The sequence below is a fragment of the Ictidomys tridecemlineatus genome, chromosome 6, assembly GCF_052094955.1.
Source record: "Ictidomys tridecemlineatus isolate mIctTri1 chromosome 6, mIctTri1.hap1, whole genome shotgun sequence".
NCBI lineage: Eukaryota > Metazoa > Chordata > Mammalia > Rodentia > Sciuridae > Ictidomys > Ictidomys tridecemlineatus.
The window spans coordinates 133,673,702-133,695,746 of record NC_135482.1 but is presented as its reverse complement, the minus strand read 5'-3'; the positions used below and the strand labels follow the sequence as shown (position 1 = coordinate 133,695,746).

Genomic DNA, 22,045 nt, shown 5'->3' with positions numbered 1-22,045 from the left:
TTAGTAACTATCTTTATTCTCAAATTGATAAAAGCATTTTACATATTTTACAGTATAAACAAATTAAGTGCTATGCATTTAGCTTATAAAGTGACAAAGTATTTCAAGCATTATACAATTCAATTTGTACAAAAAGTAAATTTTCAAATAAAGCTTTGGTTAGTAGAACTAATCATGTAGTGTCAAATCCATTTTCCAAGTTAAAAAACAAATCCACGAGGTACAAGTATTTCTTGTACAATCAAAGCTTTTTACTATTTGGTAAGGTAGAGGGGGAAATACTACAATAATTGCTTTTAACTTTCAAGTCCAGGTGAGTCTTTTTTATTCTCATTTATATGTGACCAAAGGGCAAAATATCACTTTTGAAAAGCATAAGTTATATAGAAAATAATTTTTATTTCATTCTTAGGAAGGTTATCTATTTAAAGATTGTTAGCTTCCATTAATTGTCAAAATACTTTCTAAAAGTCACACTACTGAAAAGAGCCATTTCAAGCATTAATGTATTATTTCATTAGGGGCAAATCACTTCTAATTTCTCTTAGGAGGGGAGTATCTACTACACTATAGTACCCAGAATCAAAATTTATATTGTATCTAAAACAACTAAATACTAAATATAGCCCCAAATTTAGTATTTATACAGAGTCTATAATGCATGGAATTAACTTTATTCATATTAAAGTAATACAAAATGCTAACTTAAATAATATAAAATATTAGTTTAACCAAATTAACAATCACAAAACTGTATTTTTCTATTAAAATTTTCCAGTTCACTGAGCACTATTTACTCAAATATAAGGTAATGAACTTAAATATATCCTTTTTCATATTTTCTATTTATGCTCAACTATATACTAGTGCTCCTTTAAAAAAAATTCTAGTTATATTAACAATATAATTCCAAAATGGAAAGATAGGCCATCACTAAAATTCACTGGAGACTAATATTCTTTCTTGGAAACAATTTATAAAACATTTTAAAGTCTACCATTAATTATTTCAACTTGGCTTTTTAAAAGTAGATAAGCTTTTCATTTCAATTATAGTAAAATACTTCAAAACTAGTTTAAGCAAACAGGCAAAACCAAGGAGAACTGGTAAAGCATTCCTTACTTTACATACAATGCCTCAAGTGCCACAAACATAGTAACATATCACAAGAGAACTTTATATGGTTTAGCTGATTACAGAAAAAACCTAGATTTATACAAAGCTAAATACTGTCTACCTTTTATATTCCACTTATTTCCTTTCAGTTTGATCTTGGCTCTGTGTGTTATCCTTCTATAATAACCACTGTGTGACATTTATCAGTTTTCTAAGAGTTCCAATTACTTATTTAAAGAGCTTTGAAACATGAGAACATTCAACCAATCTTTTTCATTAGATATGGATATATCCTACATTTTTCTCACAAAATGCTCACTTTCCTGAGCTATATTAAACACCTTATAACAGGTGTATGTATAACTGAAGACCCTAAAATGTCAAGTTTACATTTTTTTAAAAAATGCATAGAGAACATTTCAGAAAACCTATTAGTACTTGCTTCTTGGATATTATAATACATAGGTTTTGTTTCCTTCAGACTATGAACTGTTTAATCTTTACAAATGGTTATTACTTTCTAATCTGAAATCAGGTTTTTTGTTTTTTTTCTTCACTTAAATGAGATTTGATTGCTAACAGGCTAAAGAAACACATGGATTTTTCTGACCAAAACTGATTTATAGATCTTCTAGTAAACAATTCTCATTGAAGATATCAAATTTCTGTGCCACAAAATAGAATTATATCAGAACTACAGCAAATAAACTTTATTATAATACAGTTGCTTGAAGTTAAGGTGCTTTTCATTATGCCCTACATTATGCAGTCCTTACCAAGTAGGCATCATATCTGGAAACCACACCCTACCAAGATGCTTGGATACTTCCCAATGAATCTGCTCCAAACTATACTTTTGGTCAGGAATTAATACTTCTTCCATAATGGATAACTGAGACAGGCGGCCACCACACATCTTCACAAACTCAACAAAGGCACTACATGAGACTTCACATTCCCCTAGTCCAATAGCTGACAAATTTTTGCAACGTTCTGCAATGCGAATTAACTCTTCATCAAGTGGCCGTAATCCATTAGCACACACTACTAGTTCAACTAGTCTAGGGCATGTCATTCCCACACGGCCAAGCACATCTTTGCTTACTGATCTCCCAAAGTAAAGATGAGTGGCAGGTATCTCATAACGAAAAAATGGGTCAAATTCTTCTTCATATAAAAAAAAATACATCACTAAGTTCACTTTGGGTGAATGTTTGATGAAAGCATCCCAGCTGCTCTTCTGAATAGTATGGAAATGTGTTTGTCCAGGATTCTCACTGACTACATCAATGCGCAAATGTTCTAATCGCACATGTTTTTCAGAAGACAGAGCAAGTAACAACTCATCACTTAGTAAGTGGTAATTCAGGGCCAATTCTCGTAAGCCATGACATTGATCAGCCACACAAAGGATACCTTGGAAGGAAAAAAAGGTAATTATTTGCCAGTATTTGTACAAGTTCATCTGTTCAAAAATTTTATCAAATACACTACACAGCCCACAAAATTCTGCCTCGTTTCCCTTACCACAAAACCATAGTTAAAAAAATCAGTTGGATTATCAGAAAGTCAGTCACATTTAAAAACTAGGATTAATTTTATCTATAAGAACTTCTAAGTCATAATGAGGCTCATGTGTCAACTCAGCAAAATTTTAAAATAACATTTTAAAAATACAGTTGCATTTATCTTATTAATGCATGTATACTGCCTTATTTTTTTTAAATACCATTAAACTTACAGGTTGAGAAAAATTACATAGTCACTGCAATAGAGGCCAAAGGACAATTTTTTTTTTTGAAACTCAAAACCTAATCCTAACAAAGAAACAGGATAAGATATAACCATATAAAACATTTATGTAATCAAATAAAATATTTGCAAAGTAAAATTCCATCAAATGATCAACAATTTGTGAATAGTAATAAGCTTATCAAGTTTCTAAGGAAAAATATTGTTATCCTTAGATAAATTAGTCAAAGATAATCAGAAAACCCCCCAGTTCAAATGAATGGAAATCTAGATTAGTTATGACTTTTGAAGTTCTAACACCCAGAAAGTAGTTCCTTAAGTAGTTCCCTAGACTCAGGGCACAATGATTCGCCCAAAACTATTACCTTAGCAATAGGTAACTTTACCAAAGATATCAATATTTGATACCCAAACTTGCTTAGTATGATAATTCTGTCCCCAAATGTCACCCTATACTACATGATAACCCACTCAATCCATTTCTTATGCTTAGACAAGAGGGATAAGAACAACCAAACATATCATACTTTCATCTATTATTTATTTTACAAATATGTAATAATAAATAAGTTATTCCACAAGCATTATAAAAAAAATTAGAAACCTAGATATTATTTCTATTTTGGTATTGTGGCAACTAACTAACGATAGCAAAACTGGAATACAAACACAGGCTAAGTTACTCTAAAAGTTCATGCATTTAACTACTACTTAGAAAGTGAAAAGACAGAGGCCATCAATAAGTCAAAACTTAATACGAGTGGAAGAAGATATGTAAATAGAATCAGAAGAGATAAACTCAATCACTAATATCAAAATTACCAGAAGAGGGAGTAGTGGACCTTGGCAGTTCACTATTTTTACTATTCAGCCACTGCCAATTTCTTTTCCATAAGTAAATATACCCTGATCACCCAAGGTAACCTGAGCTCATCTCTGTTCTTTGCAATACCAAAAAGGCTTGATATCAAGGGAAAACAAGCATATGGAAAATTGGAAAGATCCAAATAAGAGAAACTTTTGAGATACCATCTAATAACTACTAAAACAATTGTAGCAGCATAATTCTAAATATGGTCCCTAAGATTCCACATCCTAATCCTTAGCATCTGTGAATGTGATATCATATTCATAAGTATGCTATCTGGCACAGTTGGCCTTATAAAATAGAGATTATCTAGATAGATCTAATATAATTATAGGAGCCCTTTCAAAAGCAGTTTGTTCTGGCTGGTTGCAGAAAAGGAAATCAGAGAGATTCAAAGCGAAAAGGGAATTAATTAAACATGTTATTGATGGCTTTAGTATATGCAGGCAGCTCCTAAAAGCAGAGACAGACCCCAAGCAACCTCCTGTGAGTGGCCAGAAAAGAAATGTCTTACAACCTCAAAGAAATGAGTTCAGACAATTTGAGTGTGAAAGTAAAATTTTCCCTAGCACCTCCAGATTAAGAGCCCGCCTTGCCCAACACTTTAATTTCAGCCTTTTAAGACCCTAAGTAAAGAAGCCACCAGAGCCCTGCATACTATTTTGCCTTCCAGGATGGAGCTAATAAGTATGTGTCAGGATAAGCTGCTCTTTTTGTAGTCTGTTATGCAGTAATAGAAAACCATAAGAAGTTAAAAATGTTGAAATATTTAACATAACAAAGACAAGGATAAAATAAAACTGGTGAGCTAATACAGCTCAATATTAAAAAAAATAACCTCATTAATAAGCAAAGGATCTGAATAGATCCACAAATGGCTGATAAGCACAAGAAAAAATACTCAACATCAAGAGTCAGCAAGAAAATGCATATCAAAACCACAATGAAAGACAACTTCACACCAACTAGCTAGAATGGCTATAATTTAAAAACAAACAAAAAAGTGTGAGGATGTGGGAGAGTAATGTAAGTTGGTGTAAAATGGTGCAATTGCTTTGAAAAACAATCTGTTAAGTTCCTCAGTGGGTAAAAAGAGTAACTATATGATCCAGTAATACCAATACAAGGTGCATACACACCTTGTATTGGTATTAAACAATATGTACACAAAAAATGAGACATGAAGTTTCACAGCAGAATTATTCAGTACAGTCAAAAGGTAGAAACAGTTGGATTCGGTGGTGCACTCCTACAATCCTAGCAGCTCAGGAGGTTAAGGCAGGAGGATCACAAGTCAAGGCCAGCCTCAGCAATTTAGTGAGGCCCTAAGTAACTTAGTGAGACCCTGTCTCAAAAAAATAAAAAGGGCTGGCATGTGGCTTAGTGATTAAGGGCCCTGGGTTCAATTCCCAGCACATCCCCCTCTCAAAAAAAAAAAAAAATAAGATGGAAAACAACCCAAGTTTCCACCAACAGATAGGTAAATGTGGTGGTATGATGTGGTTTACCTATACAAAGGAATATAAGAATAGTACACAGAAATAAAAAGAAACAGAAGTTCCAATTCAAGCTACATCATAAATGAACCTTTGAAATGTTAAGTGATAAAAAGATCACATATAGCCATGATGCCATTTATATGAAATATTCAGAAAATGTTTATCTACAGAGATAAAATAAATTAGTGGTTGCCCAGGACTGAGTAGGATTCAAGGTTTTAGGGAGTGAGAGCTAAGGGATTATGTGGTTTCTTTTCGGAATAATGAAAATATTCTAAAATCTACAGTGCAGATAATGGGTACACTACTCATCAATATACTCTGAATCAGTAAACTGTACACTTTAGTTGAAACTGTTTAGTAGGTAAATAAGGTTCAATAAAGCTGTCAGGCCAGGGTATTATTAAGTAATATTAATTAATACAACTCATTTGGAGGGAGGGGGCATGGCAAGAAGCATTAAAACAAACAAAACTAGAACTTTTGACCTGGTACTTTTTCTTAAAAATTTTTCTTAAGGAAGAAATTCATAGAAGCAAAGTGCTATGTGCCAACATAGTTAATTATTTTTTAAATTACAGCAGAAAAGCAGAAACAAGTATCCAACCTTCAAAGAACTACAATACAAATGTTGGCTTATCAACCATGTAGAATACTAAGTGACTAAAATGTTTACTAGCTCAGCTGATAATTAAGTATTTTATCGTCAAGCACTGGTGCTAGGATAGCAGAGCTACCAAAGGAACAATTATACTTACCTAATAGGAATAGTGAATAATTAAACAAGGATGTAATATGAAGCTCATAACAAGGGAATCAGAGAAGATTTCCCAGAACAACACAGTTAAGATTGAAAATATTAGAATGAAGGCTGTGAAAATGGAGACTGGAGAAAGAAAGAAAATCATATTTCATCTGAGAATACCCAGACATGGAAGAGAGGACAAGCTTTCTAAGAACTAAAGGAGCTCAAAACATACTATGCAAGTAAAAGAATATCAAAGGATGACTACCAATAAAGTAAGGGCCAAATCATACCAAACTTGAAAGCCTAGGTAAATAATGCAGACTTTTACCTAAAACAAGTTTTAAAGAAAAGTGGAGGAAAAAAAAATCAAATGTACATTTTGAAGCGATAACTCTGCCTGTAGCATAGAAATAAGACTAGATAATGGCAATGCTACAAATTAGGAAATCAATTAAGAGGATACTACTGCAAAGATTCTGGTGGTCTATACTACAGCTGCTAGAATGGAGATGGAGAAAGGTAGGATTCAAAGGCTTATTTTAGTGATAGAATCTTGTTACCAGATCTTGGTAACTAACGGACAGAAAGTATAGGTAGGAGGGATCAAACGTATGCTCCTGACAACTAGATGGATACTACAATTTACAGAGATAGCAAAAAGGGCAGAGCAAGAGATCTGAAAAGAGGGAGAAAAGGAATTCTTTAGTTTGAAGTACCAATGAGACATTCTAAAGCACTGGGCCATCAGCAGTTTTAACACATAGCTCTGGAGTTCCAGAGAAACTGAAAATATAAATTATTAACATAGAACGTAACTGAACCCACAGAAAATAATAATATTGCCCAAAATTTTAGAGAGTACAACAAAAAAGTATCCAGTACAGAATACAATGAAACAGCAAAATTCAAGAAATGAAAGAAAAACCATCAAAGGAAACTGTAGACACAATTAGAAAACAGGAAAATCTGCAGTATGATATAAAAGAAACAAGTCACTAGTGTCAAATTAGTGTCTAGAGGTAATAAATAATTGTAACAATTGTATGAAAATGGAAAAAAGTTTCATACAGTGTTCAGTAAAAAGTAGAATAGAAAACAGCCCATAACTTCAACTTAGAGAAAAACTATCCAAATAAGCCAAGTAGAGACAGAATCTATACAAATATGTTAAATTTTAAGTTACCTTCTGTGGTTATATATATCAATTAAAAAGCATTACAGATGGTCTTTCTCTTCCCTTCCTTATGGAAAAATTATTCCAAAATACTATCTGAACTAATATGTATAACTAATGAAAATAAATGAACATGGAAAATAGCAGGATAAAGAGAATAATGAGCTTATAGTTTCTCAGAGAAAATAGACTCAAAACCTCGTAAGTGTGGGCAAATGCTACTATGTTTACAGAGCTATGGAAGAACACAAAAGTAGGGAATCTAAAACAGAGAGAAGGAGGGGATTAAAACAGGTAACACTTGAGCTGAATTTTGAAGACTGCATTCAAGTTGGCTAGGTTAAGATGCTACAAAAAAATAATAATTAAAAAGTATTCCACATGTTACAGTGTTTGGACTGACCACAAAGATAAAGAACTGTAGTTCCACAGGGTTCAAATAAAACCCACATGTGGGTGAGTAGCAAAAAAGATTAAATAAAATAGGGACCATAAGGGGGGGGGGAAAGATCACATAGGAAGTAACTGTTACTGGAAGTAACCTATTCTTCTTCTTCTTTTTTTTCTTTTTTTTAGTAGAACTGGGGATTGAACCCAGGGCCTTGTGCATGCAAGGCAAGTACTCTACCAACCGAGCTATATGCAGTCCTGTTAAGCCTATTCTCAACTTCTATTTTATGATATTCTCAATGATAAATCAGAAGTGGCAGAGACAACTAGGAAAATATAATAGTACATTCTAGCCATCCCATCACCAAAACCCCACTTGTGGAAAATTTGGAAAAATAATCTCCAGCCAAGAGGGAGTCATCTCCTTGGGAGAATATGGAGCTTTAGTTTACAATATAGCTAAAGTTCCAGAGGGATGGATGTCAATAGTGGGGAGGGTTCAGGATGAAGCAATAGAGAGTAATATGAAAATCACATTTGTACTTTTCAACACAAAGCCATTTGGAATTTAAATAATCTCAAACTGAACAATGTAGTAATGCTTAGGAAATTTTATGTAAGAGAATGTAGAGCTCTTATAACACTATTCACATAATTGATGGGTTCTTGGCTCTGAAATGGAACTTGGAAAAAGCATTATCTTACAAAATATAAGGCAACCACTTAAGTACAACTCTTCTTCCTCTACATAGTGAGAACAGCAGCAATTTTGTGGCTGTTCTGATTCAAATTCTACCCTATTAGCTCAACTATAACTAGAGAAAATTCTATTTTATCTCCAGAAATACCTCAGTCAGATCTCATGTTGTTCTGTCTTCTTTTCTTTGTAAAATTTATTTATATTCTAGCATATGCTATACACAAATTGCCAAATAAACTGAAGGTCCATGTAGAAGCTACTAACACTATAGAATTTATGCTACTGTATTATGACACTAAAAATATTCTTATGCAGAACAAACAGTCCTAACAACTACATGTGGGTTAATAGAACTACCAAACTATTAAACACAGTTTTCTTCAATTTGATGAACAAATCAATACATTTAACTAAAATATACCTGGCAAGAAATACAACATACCGGCTGGAGAGACATGAGGACAGCTGCTCATCTTTAGTAGCTTGAGCGTATCACTATTGTTGGCCACTAGTACTTTGAGGGATGGATCGTCTACTGGGGTATCATCTATCTTAAGTGAGGACAGGGATTTGGAGTTTACAAACACAACTGTCAGCGCAGAGATAAAGTGAGACTGAAAAGCAAAAAAAGATTAAAACACTTTTAATTTTTAGAAAAGACAACTTAGGGATTTCTCTATAACATCAGCTATGATTCATCTCAATACTAATGATATATTTCAAAACTGTTAAAGGGTTAACACTTTTATACTGTTATTGGAAGTATGATAAAAAGATGTGACTACCATCTTTGAGCAGAGCCATTTTACCTGTGAAAGATAAATGAATTCCAAGCCTCAGGATGTAAATCATGGTAAGTAAAAACAGGAATTCTGGAAACAAGAATAAGGATACTTCTTGCAAGACATGGTGGTGAATGCCTGCAATCCAAACAACTCAGGAGGTTGAGACAGGAGGATTTCAAACTCAAGACCCTCAGCAACTTAGCAAAACCTTGTCTCAAAATAAATGACAATAATAACAAAAACAACAAAAACCTGGGGATATAGACCAGTGGAAAAGTGTTCCTGGATTCAATCCCCAAAACCAGCAGCAGCAACAACAACAACAACAAAAGAATACTTCTCAGATACTTTACTGTATCTGGAAACCCTACTTTAGTTCCACTAACTTTAATAGTAATGTCTATTAAAATAGCAATAATTATTGGGACAATCATTAAAAATTAGTAACAAGTTCAAATCTTGACTCATTTGGAATATGGAAGCTTAAAATGTAATTCTAAAACAACCAAAATCATACTTAAATTTGATTCCAAATTTAAGACACCCTCAAACATGTTAAATTATCTAAAACATTTTCAAGTCTCTTACTGAATTTCAATGTATTTTACCCACAAATATGCTAAATGAGTATATTTTAATTTATCCTATGCATGTAAATAACTGTTGGATACAGAATCTGACCAAAATGAACAACTATAGAAAACAGAAATCAGAACATGTAAAGTATGTGAGTTTAAACAATAGCTGAGATAAGCTATAAATCAATGGACAAAGAATTTGGGAGAGTAAAGAAAGAAAGGCTAATACACACGCTGACAAAATTCATCACATAACCAATTTTACTCTTCACCTAGCTTTATAAATTCTGTTCAGCAGTGATAAAGGATGAAGGCAGGTTAACAGAAAAAAAATTATAACCAAATACTACCTTGCTGGTCACAATCTATAACTTACTTTTCCCCTCTATACTGCTAGAATTCTGATTTAAGTAACTTAAGTATTAACATCTTTCTTCCAATATTTTTATATCAAACTCACCTGTATCTTGTGCAATAACATTTGTTCATCAGTATGCTCATGACTGCAACACTGACCCCTTTCACCATTGCCCTGATCTAGCTATGGACAAATATATTTCTTCAATATTCTTTTCAGTTCTCTTAGGAATTCCAATATAGAGCAATACCTATTTCAATTGTTTCTAAAAAGCCATATAAGGAAAAGAAGAACAATATAAACATCCTTAGGCCTATTTAATAAGGAAAGAACCAGTTCTAGCTACATCAGTAGTTCTCAGATTAGAGGTTGGGGATGTAGCTCAGTGGTCGAGCACTTGCCTGGCATGTATGTGGCCCTGGGCTCAATCCCCCAGTACCACAAACATACACAAAAACCAGTTCTCAATTTTGAACTAAAATTTGCCCAGTGAAAACCCCAAGTATTAAGAAAAAAACTTCAATATGCCTTATGGTACTGTGGTGTGTGTGTGTGTGTGTGAGAGAGAGAGAGAGAGAGAGAGAGAGAGAGAGAGAGAGAGAGAGAGAAAACACGAGAACGAGAAAACGAATAGTATGTGTGTTTTCAACCACGGCAGGTATATATAAAAAAAAATCAATTCAGAACACTTCATTTTCCATGTTAAATGAAGAGGGTGGTTGTATGTCATGTAACTCAGTGTTACAGCAGTGGTCCTTGAACTATCTTTTTTTATCCCTAGTACTGGAGATTGAACCAGAGGCACTTATCATTGAGCTATATCCCCAGCCCTTATTTTCTGAGGCGAGAGCCAGGTAAATTGCCCTGATTAGCCTTGAACTTGTAATCCTCATGCCTCAGCTTCAAGAGAAGGGATTACAAGTATGCACACTGCTTTTGGCTTCATTGAACCATCTTAATAAGAGTCATGAGGACTATTTACAGAAAGGAGACTTAGCATCACTGCAAATTTAGAATAGGGATAGAAATCCAAAACTTATACATAATTAAGTCTGAGAAGCAGTGATTTAACTCATGTACTCAGGCTCTCATAATGTTAAAATAAAGAAATTCTCCTCCCTTTCCTTTATTTAACTAATGAGGAAAACATTTTATCTCCAAATGTACAGACTTAATGAAAATTTAAAAAAAAAATAATCAAAGGACTGGGTATATAGCTCAATGGTAGAACACTTGCCTAGCATGCATGAGGCCCTGGGTTCAATCCCCACTACCACCAAAAAAAGAAAAAAAAATTAATCAAAATTTTAATATAAACTGGTGATACATCTGGTAATGCTATTCTCTTGGAACAATCAACTGGGTTATAATATGCATTCAATTTAGTAATATTATTTCCTGAATCATTCTGGTAAATTTAACTACTAAGTGTTTTGAAGAGTGTCTATATTTTGGTTTTTTTGATTTTGGTTTGTGGTGTACTCTAAAAAGAAAACTTTCAAATTATTTTTGGATGCCAACCTACTGAACATTACCTGACATAACTTAGGGGACTTTAGCAGTTAGCCTTCTAAAAATGCATGTTTCTTATTTTTCTATTTTAAGACAATGGTTATGGAGAAAGACTATCTCTATATACAGGGCCATATTAGAGCATATAAATAAATAGAAACATTTAACTCTTCAAAAACAATGTTTTCTTTCAGTAAAGTAAATTAATCCAAGCTGTACTAATTCTCACTTTGCTCAAGGAACAAATCCTTTTTTTATATTTATTTTTTAGTTTTAGGTAGACACAATATCTTTATTTTATTTTTATGTGGTGCTGCGGATGGAACCCAGTGCCTCATGTGTGTTAAGCAAGCGCTCTACCACTTGAGCCACAACCCAGCCCAAGAGCAAATCTTAACAGAACATTTGCCAGAAGTGTTTATAAAGTTAGGCTATCCTGGCTCCCAAGTCTGGCACTCTCAACTTTTGATTTTAATCTCATCGATATGCTCTGACCACCCAAAAAGGAATATCTATATTTCCCTTTACTTTGACATGCTTGTTTCTCAGTTTTACTTTCTTTCAAGCACTTCCTAGAGAATTTTCTGTAAATGCATTTACTCTTTAATTACAAAGGATTTTAAAATAGTATTTCTTAAAATTCTAAATACTAACTGTTTTTCCATTATATATATATATATATTTTTTTTTTCTTATTCTCTCACTATCAATTCAAGAAATGGTAAGGCTTTCACTGGATTTCTCAATAACAGCTAATAAAATAAAACCAGCAGATACCTTTGGTAAATCCATAAAGCTTGGCCGAGCAGTTGAAATAAGTCCAAGTGTCTTTAAAGAGCAATTAACAAGTTGCGATAATATATCACAAGCTGCTTCAGCTGATTCTTTGCTGCTGTCCACCTTAGGGGGGAAAAAAACCCTTTAACCCATGCATATATTTACATTTCTCTGTTTATCTTCATTTTACAAAAGCAAGAAAGTTATTGGTTATTGCACTACAGTCGTCTATCTTCCCCTACAACTTCACCCTTTTGAGTCCCCCTAAGAAATTTATAGTTGCAATTGTCGAGAGAGAGTTTTTTATATAAGATACCTATTTAGTTGATACCTAAGGTGATCTATTCCAAACTTGATAAACTGATGAAACAAATCAATTTATAGTCTTTGAAAAATAATTATATATTTGGTAGAACATCACACAATGCATATAAACAGTGTCCATAATAAATATTTCAAGGCATCAGAAACAAATGAATATCTATTAAGAATGTTCAAATGAACCATAACTTACGATTCGTCAGCAATATTCTTAATGAAAAGATGAATATAAAGTAGAATAAGGGTGCCCAAAAACTAAACAAGCATGAAAATCTGAACCAAAATAAAAGGTAGTTATTCTCATTTATTCTTTTGCCTAGATATTTCCTGTAAGAATAGTACAGTAAAACAAACAAAAAAACCAACAAAGGATGTTAAAAAGTTAGCTATAGTTGTTCCCTGGGCTAAAAAAGCATCTTAAAAACAGAACAGTTAAAAGTAACACTATTACTTTAATTTCCAAATTCAGACACATTACCACAAAAATGTTCTTAGAAGATGGTGTAAAACCCATGTAGTATTTGCATTGTAATCTCAGAGCCATTTATAAGATTATCCTTTGGTTAAGTTTCTTTACACCAGTTCAAAAAATGTGATCCCTAGATCAGCAGTATCAACATCAACATAAGAATCTATTAAGACATGCAAATTCTATAGAATAGACAATATGATTGATGTATGTACATTCCATATATGTATTATATATCAAAATGCATTCTACTGTCATGTATGACTAAAAATAAATAAATAAATAAAAATTTTAAAGACATGCAAATTCTAATACCCAACCCAGACCATATGAATAAAAAACTCTAGGGGTAGGACCCAGCAATCTTTCTCATCATAAGCCCTCTATGTGATTCTGTTGCACATGAAGTTTAGAACCATTGTTCTAGACTATTAACTCTAAACCTCTTTGTCTAAAATATCAAGAGCCAAGAATCCTGTGATGTGCCTTTTCTCTAAAGTGTAAACAAAAAACTATTTCCTCAAGAAAAAAAAAAACAGCCCCTAATAAAAATGTCAAACTTAGAGAGTAAATAGTTTTATGAGAGTTATACAAGGTGGATACACCTGAATTGTGTAAAAGAGCTATAAAAGAATAAAGCTACCCAGCCAATCTACTGTATAGAATTTATCTTTAAGATCAGATGAGTGTTTATACTCTTCTTTTTATAGCATTTGCCATTAGAACATTCCTGGGCAACTCAAAGATGACTAAAATCAAAGGAAAGGCTTTTCAGGTCTCTTCCCTAAGCAAAGGGGGATGAACTGTTCCTGGATTTTTGTTTGATTCCCTCACCAATCCCATGCCCTTGTTGCTAAAATTAAGACTGCCAGGTAACATCCAATTATATTTGAATCTCAGGTAAGCAAAAAATATTTAATATTTTTAAAAATTTAATATTTAATATTTTTAAATATTTAATATTTAATATTTTTAAAAATATTAAGGCCGTCTCAAAGTTTGTATGGGATGCATCCATAGAAAAATTGCTCATCAAATGGAAAGCAGTATGGAGACTCCTTGGAAAACTGGGAACGAAAACACCATTTGACCTAGGTATCCCACTCCGTGGTCTATACCTAAAGGACTTAAAAACAGCATACTATAGGGACACAGCAACATCAATGTTTATAGCAGCATAATTCACAATAGCTAAACTGTGGAACCAACCTAGATACCCTTCAGTAGATGAATGGTTAAATAAAATGCATACACACACACACATACACACACACACACTGGAATATATTCATCATTAAAAGAGAATAAAATCATGGAGAATATAATGCTAAGTGAAGTAAGCCAATCCCAAGAAACCAAATGCCTTATGTTTTCTCTGATTTAAGGATGCTGATTCATAATGGGGTTGCGAATGGAGGCCATGGGAGGATTAGATAAAATCTAGATGGGGCAAAGGGGAGGCAGGGACAGGGAGGGGCAGGAAGGGGACATGGTGGTAGGAAAGACTGTGGAATGGGATGGACATTATTACCCCCAAGCCCATGTATGAAGACACAAATGATGTGATTCTACTTTGTGTACAACCAGAGATATGAAAAATTGTGCTCTATATGTGTAATATGAATTGTAATGCATTCTGCTGTCATAACAAACTAAAATAATTTTAAAAACTTGAAAAAGAATTGTTCGACTATTTGATATGCATCCCCCCCTTTTTTTTTTGCTACTTGTCAATCCTACCTCTAGTGACCTAAGTGCTTTTGAGCATTTTTCCAGAATGACCACAATCTACTCAACCATTCCCATCACCAAGGCTCTCCTAGCTTTTAGACACAAATGAGAGAATAAACAGGTAAGTAATCCAAGAGGAAATGACTTTCTTGGAGGGAAGATCAGCCTTTATTTAGTTAAGGTAAGAAGCTTCTAGGTTAAGAACCATTGCTTTATCTAGGATTAACTGGGCACCTTTAGCAACTGGTAACATATAGGTAAATCAGGCATTCATGTGTTGTCCCTTTTCAACAACTATTATAAAAAATATTTGTTTGCTACAACAAACAAAATTTATTATTCAGTTAAGGATTCAGAGTAAGCAGGTCCACATATTTCATTATTATTCTAATATTTCATTATTATTCTCCAAAACACAACACAACAAACCTCTATATTCACACACACAAAGCACTGTGATTTCTGAAGAGTACTCTGGACACCTCAAAAGTTACCCCACTACACTATCACATCATTGCAGGGTTTCTGATATATCCCTTCCAGCAAAAAAAATAAGCAAACAGTTTCCTATGGCATTTTTCCAAGTATCATTCTTTATTTTTAAAATATATTTATCTAAACCTTTTAAATAAAGGTGTCTATGTCATCTTTAGGTTTGAAGATCTCATAAAAAATTCATCAAAATTAGCAATACTCAGTTCCTGCTTGAAAGAAATAGCAATTAAGTTCTACTTAATCATAATCTCCCTGATTTTTATTATTTATTTTATATTCCTTTTTCCTCAAATTTGTTTGTGATAACTCAGTTATAGCTTTAGTCAATGACTTATGCTTGTTTAGGAGCTGCTTTCACTCTCTGTAAGAAATTATTAATAATTCTAATGGAGTAATTAAACTTCATTAAATGTCACAAATATTTATAATAGCTTTTAAAGTAATACAGTAACTTTGTATCTTTAAGTACGTTCCCTTAAAAGGCAAATATTTTAAAGACATAAGAAAATGTTCTAAACTAGTACACAAAAGCTACTAAAAATGATTTCATTTATTTATTTATTTTAAATGCTTCGTTTTTTAAAAGAAAGATTTAAAGTATTACCTTGAAGCTGACATATTGTAAATGGTTTGAATGTCTTTTGATAATCTGTTTGATCAGCTCTGGATGTGTAGCTTTCAAATAAGATGTAGCTGGCTGATTCAATTCAAATTCGAAACATCTCCACAAGTCAGGCATGTGAAACACCTGATTCCAGTTGCGGCAAACTTGTGAAGCATGAGCCCGGTCAAGAAGAGGCAAATACTTAAATACTTGGAGAATAATGTCTTGAAGGAGATTACCCCAGTCACAAGTCTGAGAATGCTCATTTGTAGTCCTCAGTTTCTTCGATTTCTCTGTGGAACCTTCTTCAGATGAATTATCGTCACTATCTCTTCTTCCTCGCTTCATCCTATTTAGAAAAATGCATCATTTTTTTCTCATTCCACTTAAACTTTTGAATAAAAATAACCCCCAAATTCATTTTTCTGTCACCAAATATGTAACTGCGTTTGTATATTTAAACGAAATATGAACAAAGAACTGGATCAGCAATTCAGGAAGAATATCAAGCTATAATGAAAAATATCAGAAGAGAAAAACTACAGTTTTACAAATTCTGTATATTTCTGGGAGATGTTTTTAAGCATTTATACCATAATACAAATGATTTTGAAACTAAACCAAGAATTTACATCTCAAAAGTTGTAGTCAACTAACTAAATTGAATATAAAAGAGAATCTACAATGAAACTTTCTACAAGTTTTTTATTAAAAAAAAAATCTAAGAGATTGGCTATATTGACTTCTTAAGTCCAAGGCAGACCAGGGTCTTCAAACCTCCAGAGAGGATGTGAATTAAGGAGCCAAGAGATCTTCCACAATGAACAGTCCGTGACATATGCTACTGCTAGACTTTGTGACCTCTGTTAAACATAAGAAAACTCAGGCTGGGAATGTGGTCCAAAGACAGATCATTTGCTTTGAAGGCATCAGGCCTTGAGTTTCATCCTCAGCACTGCAAAAAAAGTAGGCAAACTCACCCCTACCACGCAATGTTTGGTCTGGAATGTGGTTTCTTCTTTCAGTATATCACTTACTACTGTAGTTTCCCATGTTGTAGTTCTGAATGACACATATGTGTTTATTTTATGGTTTTTTGGGGGATTATTTTTGGTACTGAGGATTGAACCCAGGGGTGTTTCACCATTGAGCTACATCTCCAGTTCTTTTTAATTGGAGGGTCCAAGTTGCTGAGGCTGGCCTTGTTCTTGCAATTCTTCTGCCTCAGCCTCCTGAGTCACTGGGATTATAGGCACTCAACACCATAACTGGCTAGTCTATGTATTCTTAATACCTTCATTCCATTTGTTTCTTTGACAGTATTTCCATAGCTAATAATAATGTTGTTATTATTCCATAGCTAATAATGTTGTTATAAGAGAATGGGCTCTGGAATCAAGTTCCCTGCATTCAATTCCTGGCTCCATCTCTCATTGGCTATGTGGCTTTGAATAAACTTCAGACTGTACTGTGCTTCAATTTATAAAACAAGTTCAAGATAAAAAGTCCTTGTGAGGAATGAAGTATTAGGCTTTGGAAAAAAGAAAGGAGACTGCTGAACTCTGGTTTGGAAAAGCAGTTCAGAATTAAAAAACATAAAGCATACCACACAATAGAAACAGGTTATCAATCACAAGATAAAGAATGATCCTATTTTTGTTTTAAAATGGTGTGGGGGTGGTGTGGGATTGAACCCAGGGGTACTTCACCACTGAGCTACATCCCCAACCTTTTTTGGGTTGCAGAGACTGGCCTTGAACTTAGAATCTTCCTGTTTCAGACTTCCCAGCTGCTGGGATTACAGTCATATATGCCACCAGACCTGGCCCGCCAATTATATGATGATTAAAAATGGGTAATGAAATTATAGGCAACTGTTTTTATTTTGACAATATGCTGTTTCTTTCTACATTTTACATATTGCTTTTAACCTCAGTATCTTACCTTATAATCAGATTTTTTTTTTTTTTTTTAGTCCTATTAGTTCGAAAGTATAGCAGGCTTTAAGCTAAATGGGATAAATGAAGACCATTCATTGGTACTCCTGGAATACTCTCCGTTTGTTTCTAGAGAGCAGTGCTGACAGGGTAATAGCTGGGTTCCAACTTATTCCCGGCAAATCAGCATGGAAGAATTTCTGATCTTGTGTCTGATGAAGGATATGAATATGCATGCCTAAATTAAATATATCCCTGTAACAAGCTAGCAAAATTTGTGAAAGAGAACTGAGGGCTGGAAAGTAGAAGAAACAGAATGGCAGAGGCCACTGGCAATGAAAATTAGTCCAAAAGGCTTATATATATATATATGCTCAATAAACTCCCTATTCCTCATTGTTCTTACTCTAACCATGTGAATAAAGTAAGTAAATGATGGATATCCTATCAAGCAGGGGAGAGGAAGGAAGAAAACTGAATGACAGAGATGTCAAGCAAGAAAGTATTTATGGAGGACTGAAACATGTTTGAATCTAAGAACAGATTTTTTTTTGTTAAGTGTGTAAAGAGGAGGGGTAAAATAATATACAATGTAATCTTTAGTTAAAAAAAAACCTTCCTAATAAAAATGTCCCACTAGAGGTTGAGATAACATTATTATTATGACCCAATTTTCTGCTTTAATTTATCCTGAAGACTTTAATTTTAGCATATACAATTTGGGTCGACGAACAAAGGATTTGCTTCCAAGGGCTTATAATTTCTCTTCTAACTGCCTAAAACTACTCACAATATTGAGACACAGATTCAAAAGAGAGTGAAGGAGTCTTCCTAGTTTCTACATCTCACTACTGAAGGCTATCACCTATTCCTGGAAAAGTCTTCTAAAACCAGAATTACTCAAAAACAGAATGGTTCATTTTACTTTAAAGTATATGGATACACAAACAAAAATAAAAGGGCAATCGTATTCAAACAATTCTGAATAATACTTTTTGGTCCTAACAATATAACCTTTCTTTTGTCTAATACTGTCCTGTTTTAAATAAAGTCTATTTCCATACCTTCCAAGTTGAGCTGGGAGAAAGCTGACAAATTCTTTAAAATGTATACAACACTAAGGTACAGTATCTCTTGATCTAAATATAAAGATTATGTGACCACCAAAGTATATTTTAGGCACTTACTAGTAGATTATAAATAGCTGAAAAAAGACTGTAAACTGTCATATGTATTATGACAGTGATGCCATAATGACAGTATATTAAATAACTGAAGAATGTAAGGTCAAATAGCAATAAAAATGTCATCTGTACTATCCTCGTTTATGCATGAAAAATAACAGTAAGTGCACACCTTACTGTTATTAAACTTGATTTTTTTTAAAGAGACAAGAGAGAGAGAGAATTTTTTTTAATATTTATTTTTTAGTTTTCAGCGGACACAACATCTTTGTTTATATGTGGTGTTGAGGATCGAACCCAGGCCACACGCATGCCAGGCGAGCACGCCACCACTTGAGCCACATCCCCAGCCCACTGTTATTAAACTTAAAATTTTTTTTTTTAGTTGTAGATGGACACAATAACTTTATTTTGTTTTTATTTATTTTTATATGATGCTGAGGATCAAATCCAGTGCCTCACACATATGAGGCAAGCACTCTACCGCTGAGCCACAACCCCAGCCCTAATAAAAACTTTTAATGTTTCCAAATTGGTCTCACTCATGTAAAAATTTCCAATGCTTTCAGAAGTATTTAATTAAATTTTTATTTACATAAGAAACTGCTGTATAGAAAGCTAAACAATTCAGAGCATACTCTATATTCTACAAATAATTTATATCAAGAATTTTATATACCCAACTTTCAGTCAAGGTGAAACACACCTCTTACATTTGAATAGGAATAAATGTCAAAGAGATTTTCTAGAGCACCAAAACCACAACTTTTTAGGCAAGTTCCCAAAAGCAATGAAGTTAAGACTAGCTGAGCAGCACAGGGAGTTAGTGAGCTACCAGCATTTCCAGAAACTCAAAGGAGTCAATTTGCTCATCAGTTACAGAACAGAATATGTCCCCTCATTGAACACAATCCCTTGCCACTCCCTATTGGGAATCAAACCCAGGGCTATGCATTTGCTAGGCAAGATTCCATCACCGAGCTAGGTCCCCAGACCTTTTTCTTTTCCTTTTTTAAAATTTGAGACAGGGTTCAGTCTGGCCTGGAACTTGCAATACTCCTGCCTTAACTTCCCCAGTAGCTGGGATTAAAAGTGTGTGCCTCAATGCCAGGCTCTGAATGTACACTCGGTGTGCAGTAAATACAAGCCCATTTGTATTTAGCTCAAAAAGTCCTGTTTTGGCATTACATTCTGTTATGTCCTTTTTATATTCTGACTAATGTGAAAATTAATATGCGTTCTTTGAAATGCAAAAATAAAACAATGAAAAAGCAGCTCTCGAAATGGCAGTGAGAGCATGGTGGCAAAAAATATCTAGTAGACCCAACCCAGAGTGTATGGCATTTTTATAAACAACTCAGGGAAAACAGAAACTACAGTTTTCCTAAGGAGGAAAAAATAATTAAATTACCTGAGTCACTTGGACACCATTAACAACAACAACGAAAATCTTTCTCACCTCTCCCAATTATTGACTGGACGGCTTCCTGATTCCTGCCTGCAACTCCACCTAACCTCTGCTTCCGCTGAGAGCCAGCGCCAAGCTGCTCCACATAAGTTGACCAAGTTTTCCAACTAGGATACGCGGCGGAGGAGTCCCCTCCTCCCTGCGTCACCTCCACGGATTGGCTTTCTGTGACATCTCAGGCGCCCTACCCAGGGCAGTTTGTTTTGAAATCTTAGTGCCTCTGACTTCTCAAGCTACCTGCACGGGCGCGGCCCACGCCGGGCAGAGCTCCGCTGTGTCAGTCACCAGCCTCCGCCAAAACTAAGAACACCGCCCGGCTAGGCTGCACCCGGCCGACGCGCACGCACCACGCCTTGTTGACATGTTTTCAAGCCAGCACCGTGGGGAGACGCCCCCAAGCAGGCTCCAAGATCTGCGTGTCGCGCCTCGCTTCCCACCCGCGCTCGCCAGGGGCGGCCCGCCCGCAGCCCAGAGCCCGCGCCCCCGGGCCGGCCCACAGTCCAACGAACGGCGGACCCTCCCCGGACCATCTCGCGGGGCCCCGGCCCTGCCCCTCCGCCGTTACCTGCTGCCGGGGGCGGCTTCCCCCACACACCACCCCGGGCTCCGGGGACGGCGGCGGCTGGTCCCGCGGCTCTCACATGAAGCCCCCCGGGGCCCCCGCTTCGCGCTCCCGCCGCCACGGCCCCCCGCGCTCCGCCCGCATCCGAGGCGCTGGTCCCGCGGCGGGCGCCAACGCGGCTCCACCTTTGCGGCTCTGGCTGTCCAGAGAGAAGATCTCTTTCTCAGTCCCACGCTGTCTTCCGCGATCCTTGCCCCGGGACACCCCGTCGCCGGCCAGAGAAGCTCTCAGCGAACCGCGGTCAACGCGTAGGTCCCCTGCGCCTCGGCCCTGAGTCCAAAATGGCGCCCGGGGCTCACGGCCGCGCGCTTTCCTCGGCGCGTCTCCGTCCGAGGGGGCGGGCGCGCGTCCGAGGCCGGCTCGTTCGCAGCGGGGCCGGCCGGGGCCTGGTGGCGAGGGAGCGCGCCCAGCGGAGCGCGCGCTGTGGCGGGTCCGCGCTCTGGTGACAGGAGAGACCTCGGTCTTCCCGCCCGAGACGTGATTCCCGCTGGAAGGGAAATTTTTGTTTTGGAGCGGAATGTGGGCGGGCTAGAGCTAATTAGATGCCGAGGAGATTATCTGCGGCTGAAACTGGAAAGTTTAGAGAGGTGGAGCAGAAACACGAAAGGAGGGAGTGTCTCTGGAGCCCGCTGCAATCCAGCAGCGAGTTACAACCTGCAGATCAGGGTAGGTGCTGACCTGCGCACACCTCCGAGAGGCGGGCGCAGCCTTCGGTGACCACAGCCTTCGGTGACCACGCCTGCTTTGCTCTTGGTGACCTGTGGGGTTAAGTGCACGCTGTAAAAATACTGTTTACACACATACACATTAAAGGTGCTTGAAAGACTGCAAGGAACACCTCAGCATGGTGATGGTGACTTGGATTTTAGATGGTTTTTGTTTTACGAATATTTCTATTTCTTTTTTCCAATGTGACTTTTTTCTGCTTTCTTTTTCTCTTCTTTCCTTTTTCTTTTT

The 22,045-nt window shown here is 35.7% G+C and overlaps 1 protein-coding gene across 4 annotated transcripts; it reads right to left on the bottom strand.

Annotated features, from left to right (window-relative positions):
- Fbxl3 (F-box and leucine rich repeat protein 3) lies at positions 1-21,354 on the bottom strand. 4 transcript variants are annotated; one of them, XM_005324796.5, is made up of 5 exons: positions 21,214-21,354; positions 15,878-16,226; positions 12,258-12,380; positions 8,690-8,861; positions 1-2,532 (listed from the first exon to the last, which is right to left on the bottom strand). In XM_005324796.5, the coding sequence occupies exons 2-5, from the start codon at positions 16,223-16,225 to the stop codon at positions 1,889-1,891; spliced, it is 1,287 nt and encodes a 428-aa protein (XP_005324853.1). In that variant the 5' UTR covers position 16,226; positions 21,214-21,354; the 3' UTR covers positions 1-1,888. The 4 variants fall into 4 exon arrangements, with proteins under 4 accessions (XP_005324853.1, XP_077871896.1, XP_077871894.1 ...); XM_078015770.1 differs by lacking the exon at positions 21,214-21,354 and adding an exon at positions 21,032-21,165; XM_078015768.1 differs by lacking the exon at positions 21,214-21,354 and adding an exon at positions 20,458-20,691.
- Positions 21,355-22,045: the final 691 nt, after the last annotated feature.

Coding starts and splice junctions, on each gene's coding strand:
- Fbxl3 (XM_005324796.5), bottom strand. CDS start 16,225: ATGAAGCGAGGAAGAAGAGATAGTGACGATAATTCATCTGAAGAAGGT. Junction 12,381..15,877: donor TACAATATGTCAGCTTCAAG/GTAATACTTTAA, acceptor TTCCCCCCTAAG/GTGGACAGCAGCAAAGAATC. Junction 8,862..12,257: donor GCTTTATGGATTTACCAAAG/GTATCTGCTGGT, acceptor TTTGCTTTTCAG/TCTCACTTTATCTCTGCGCT.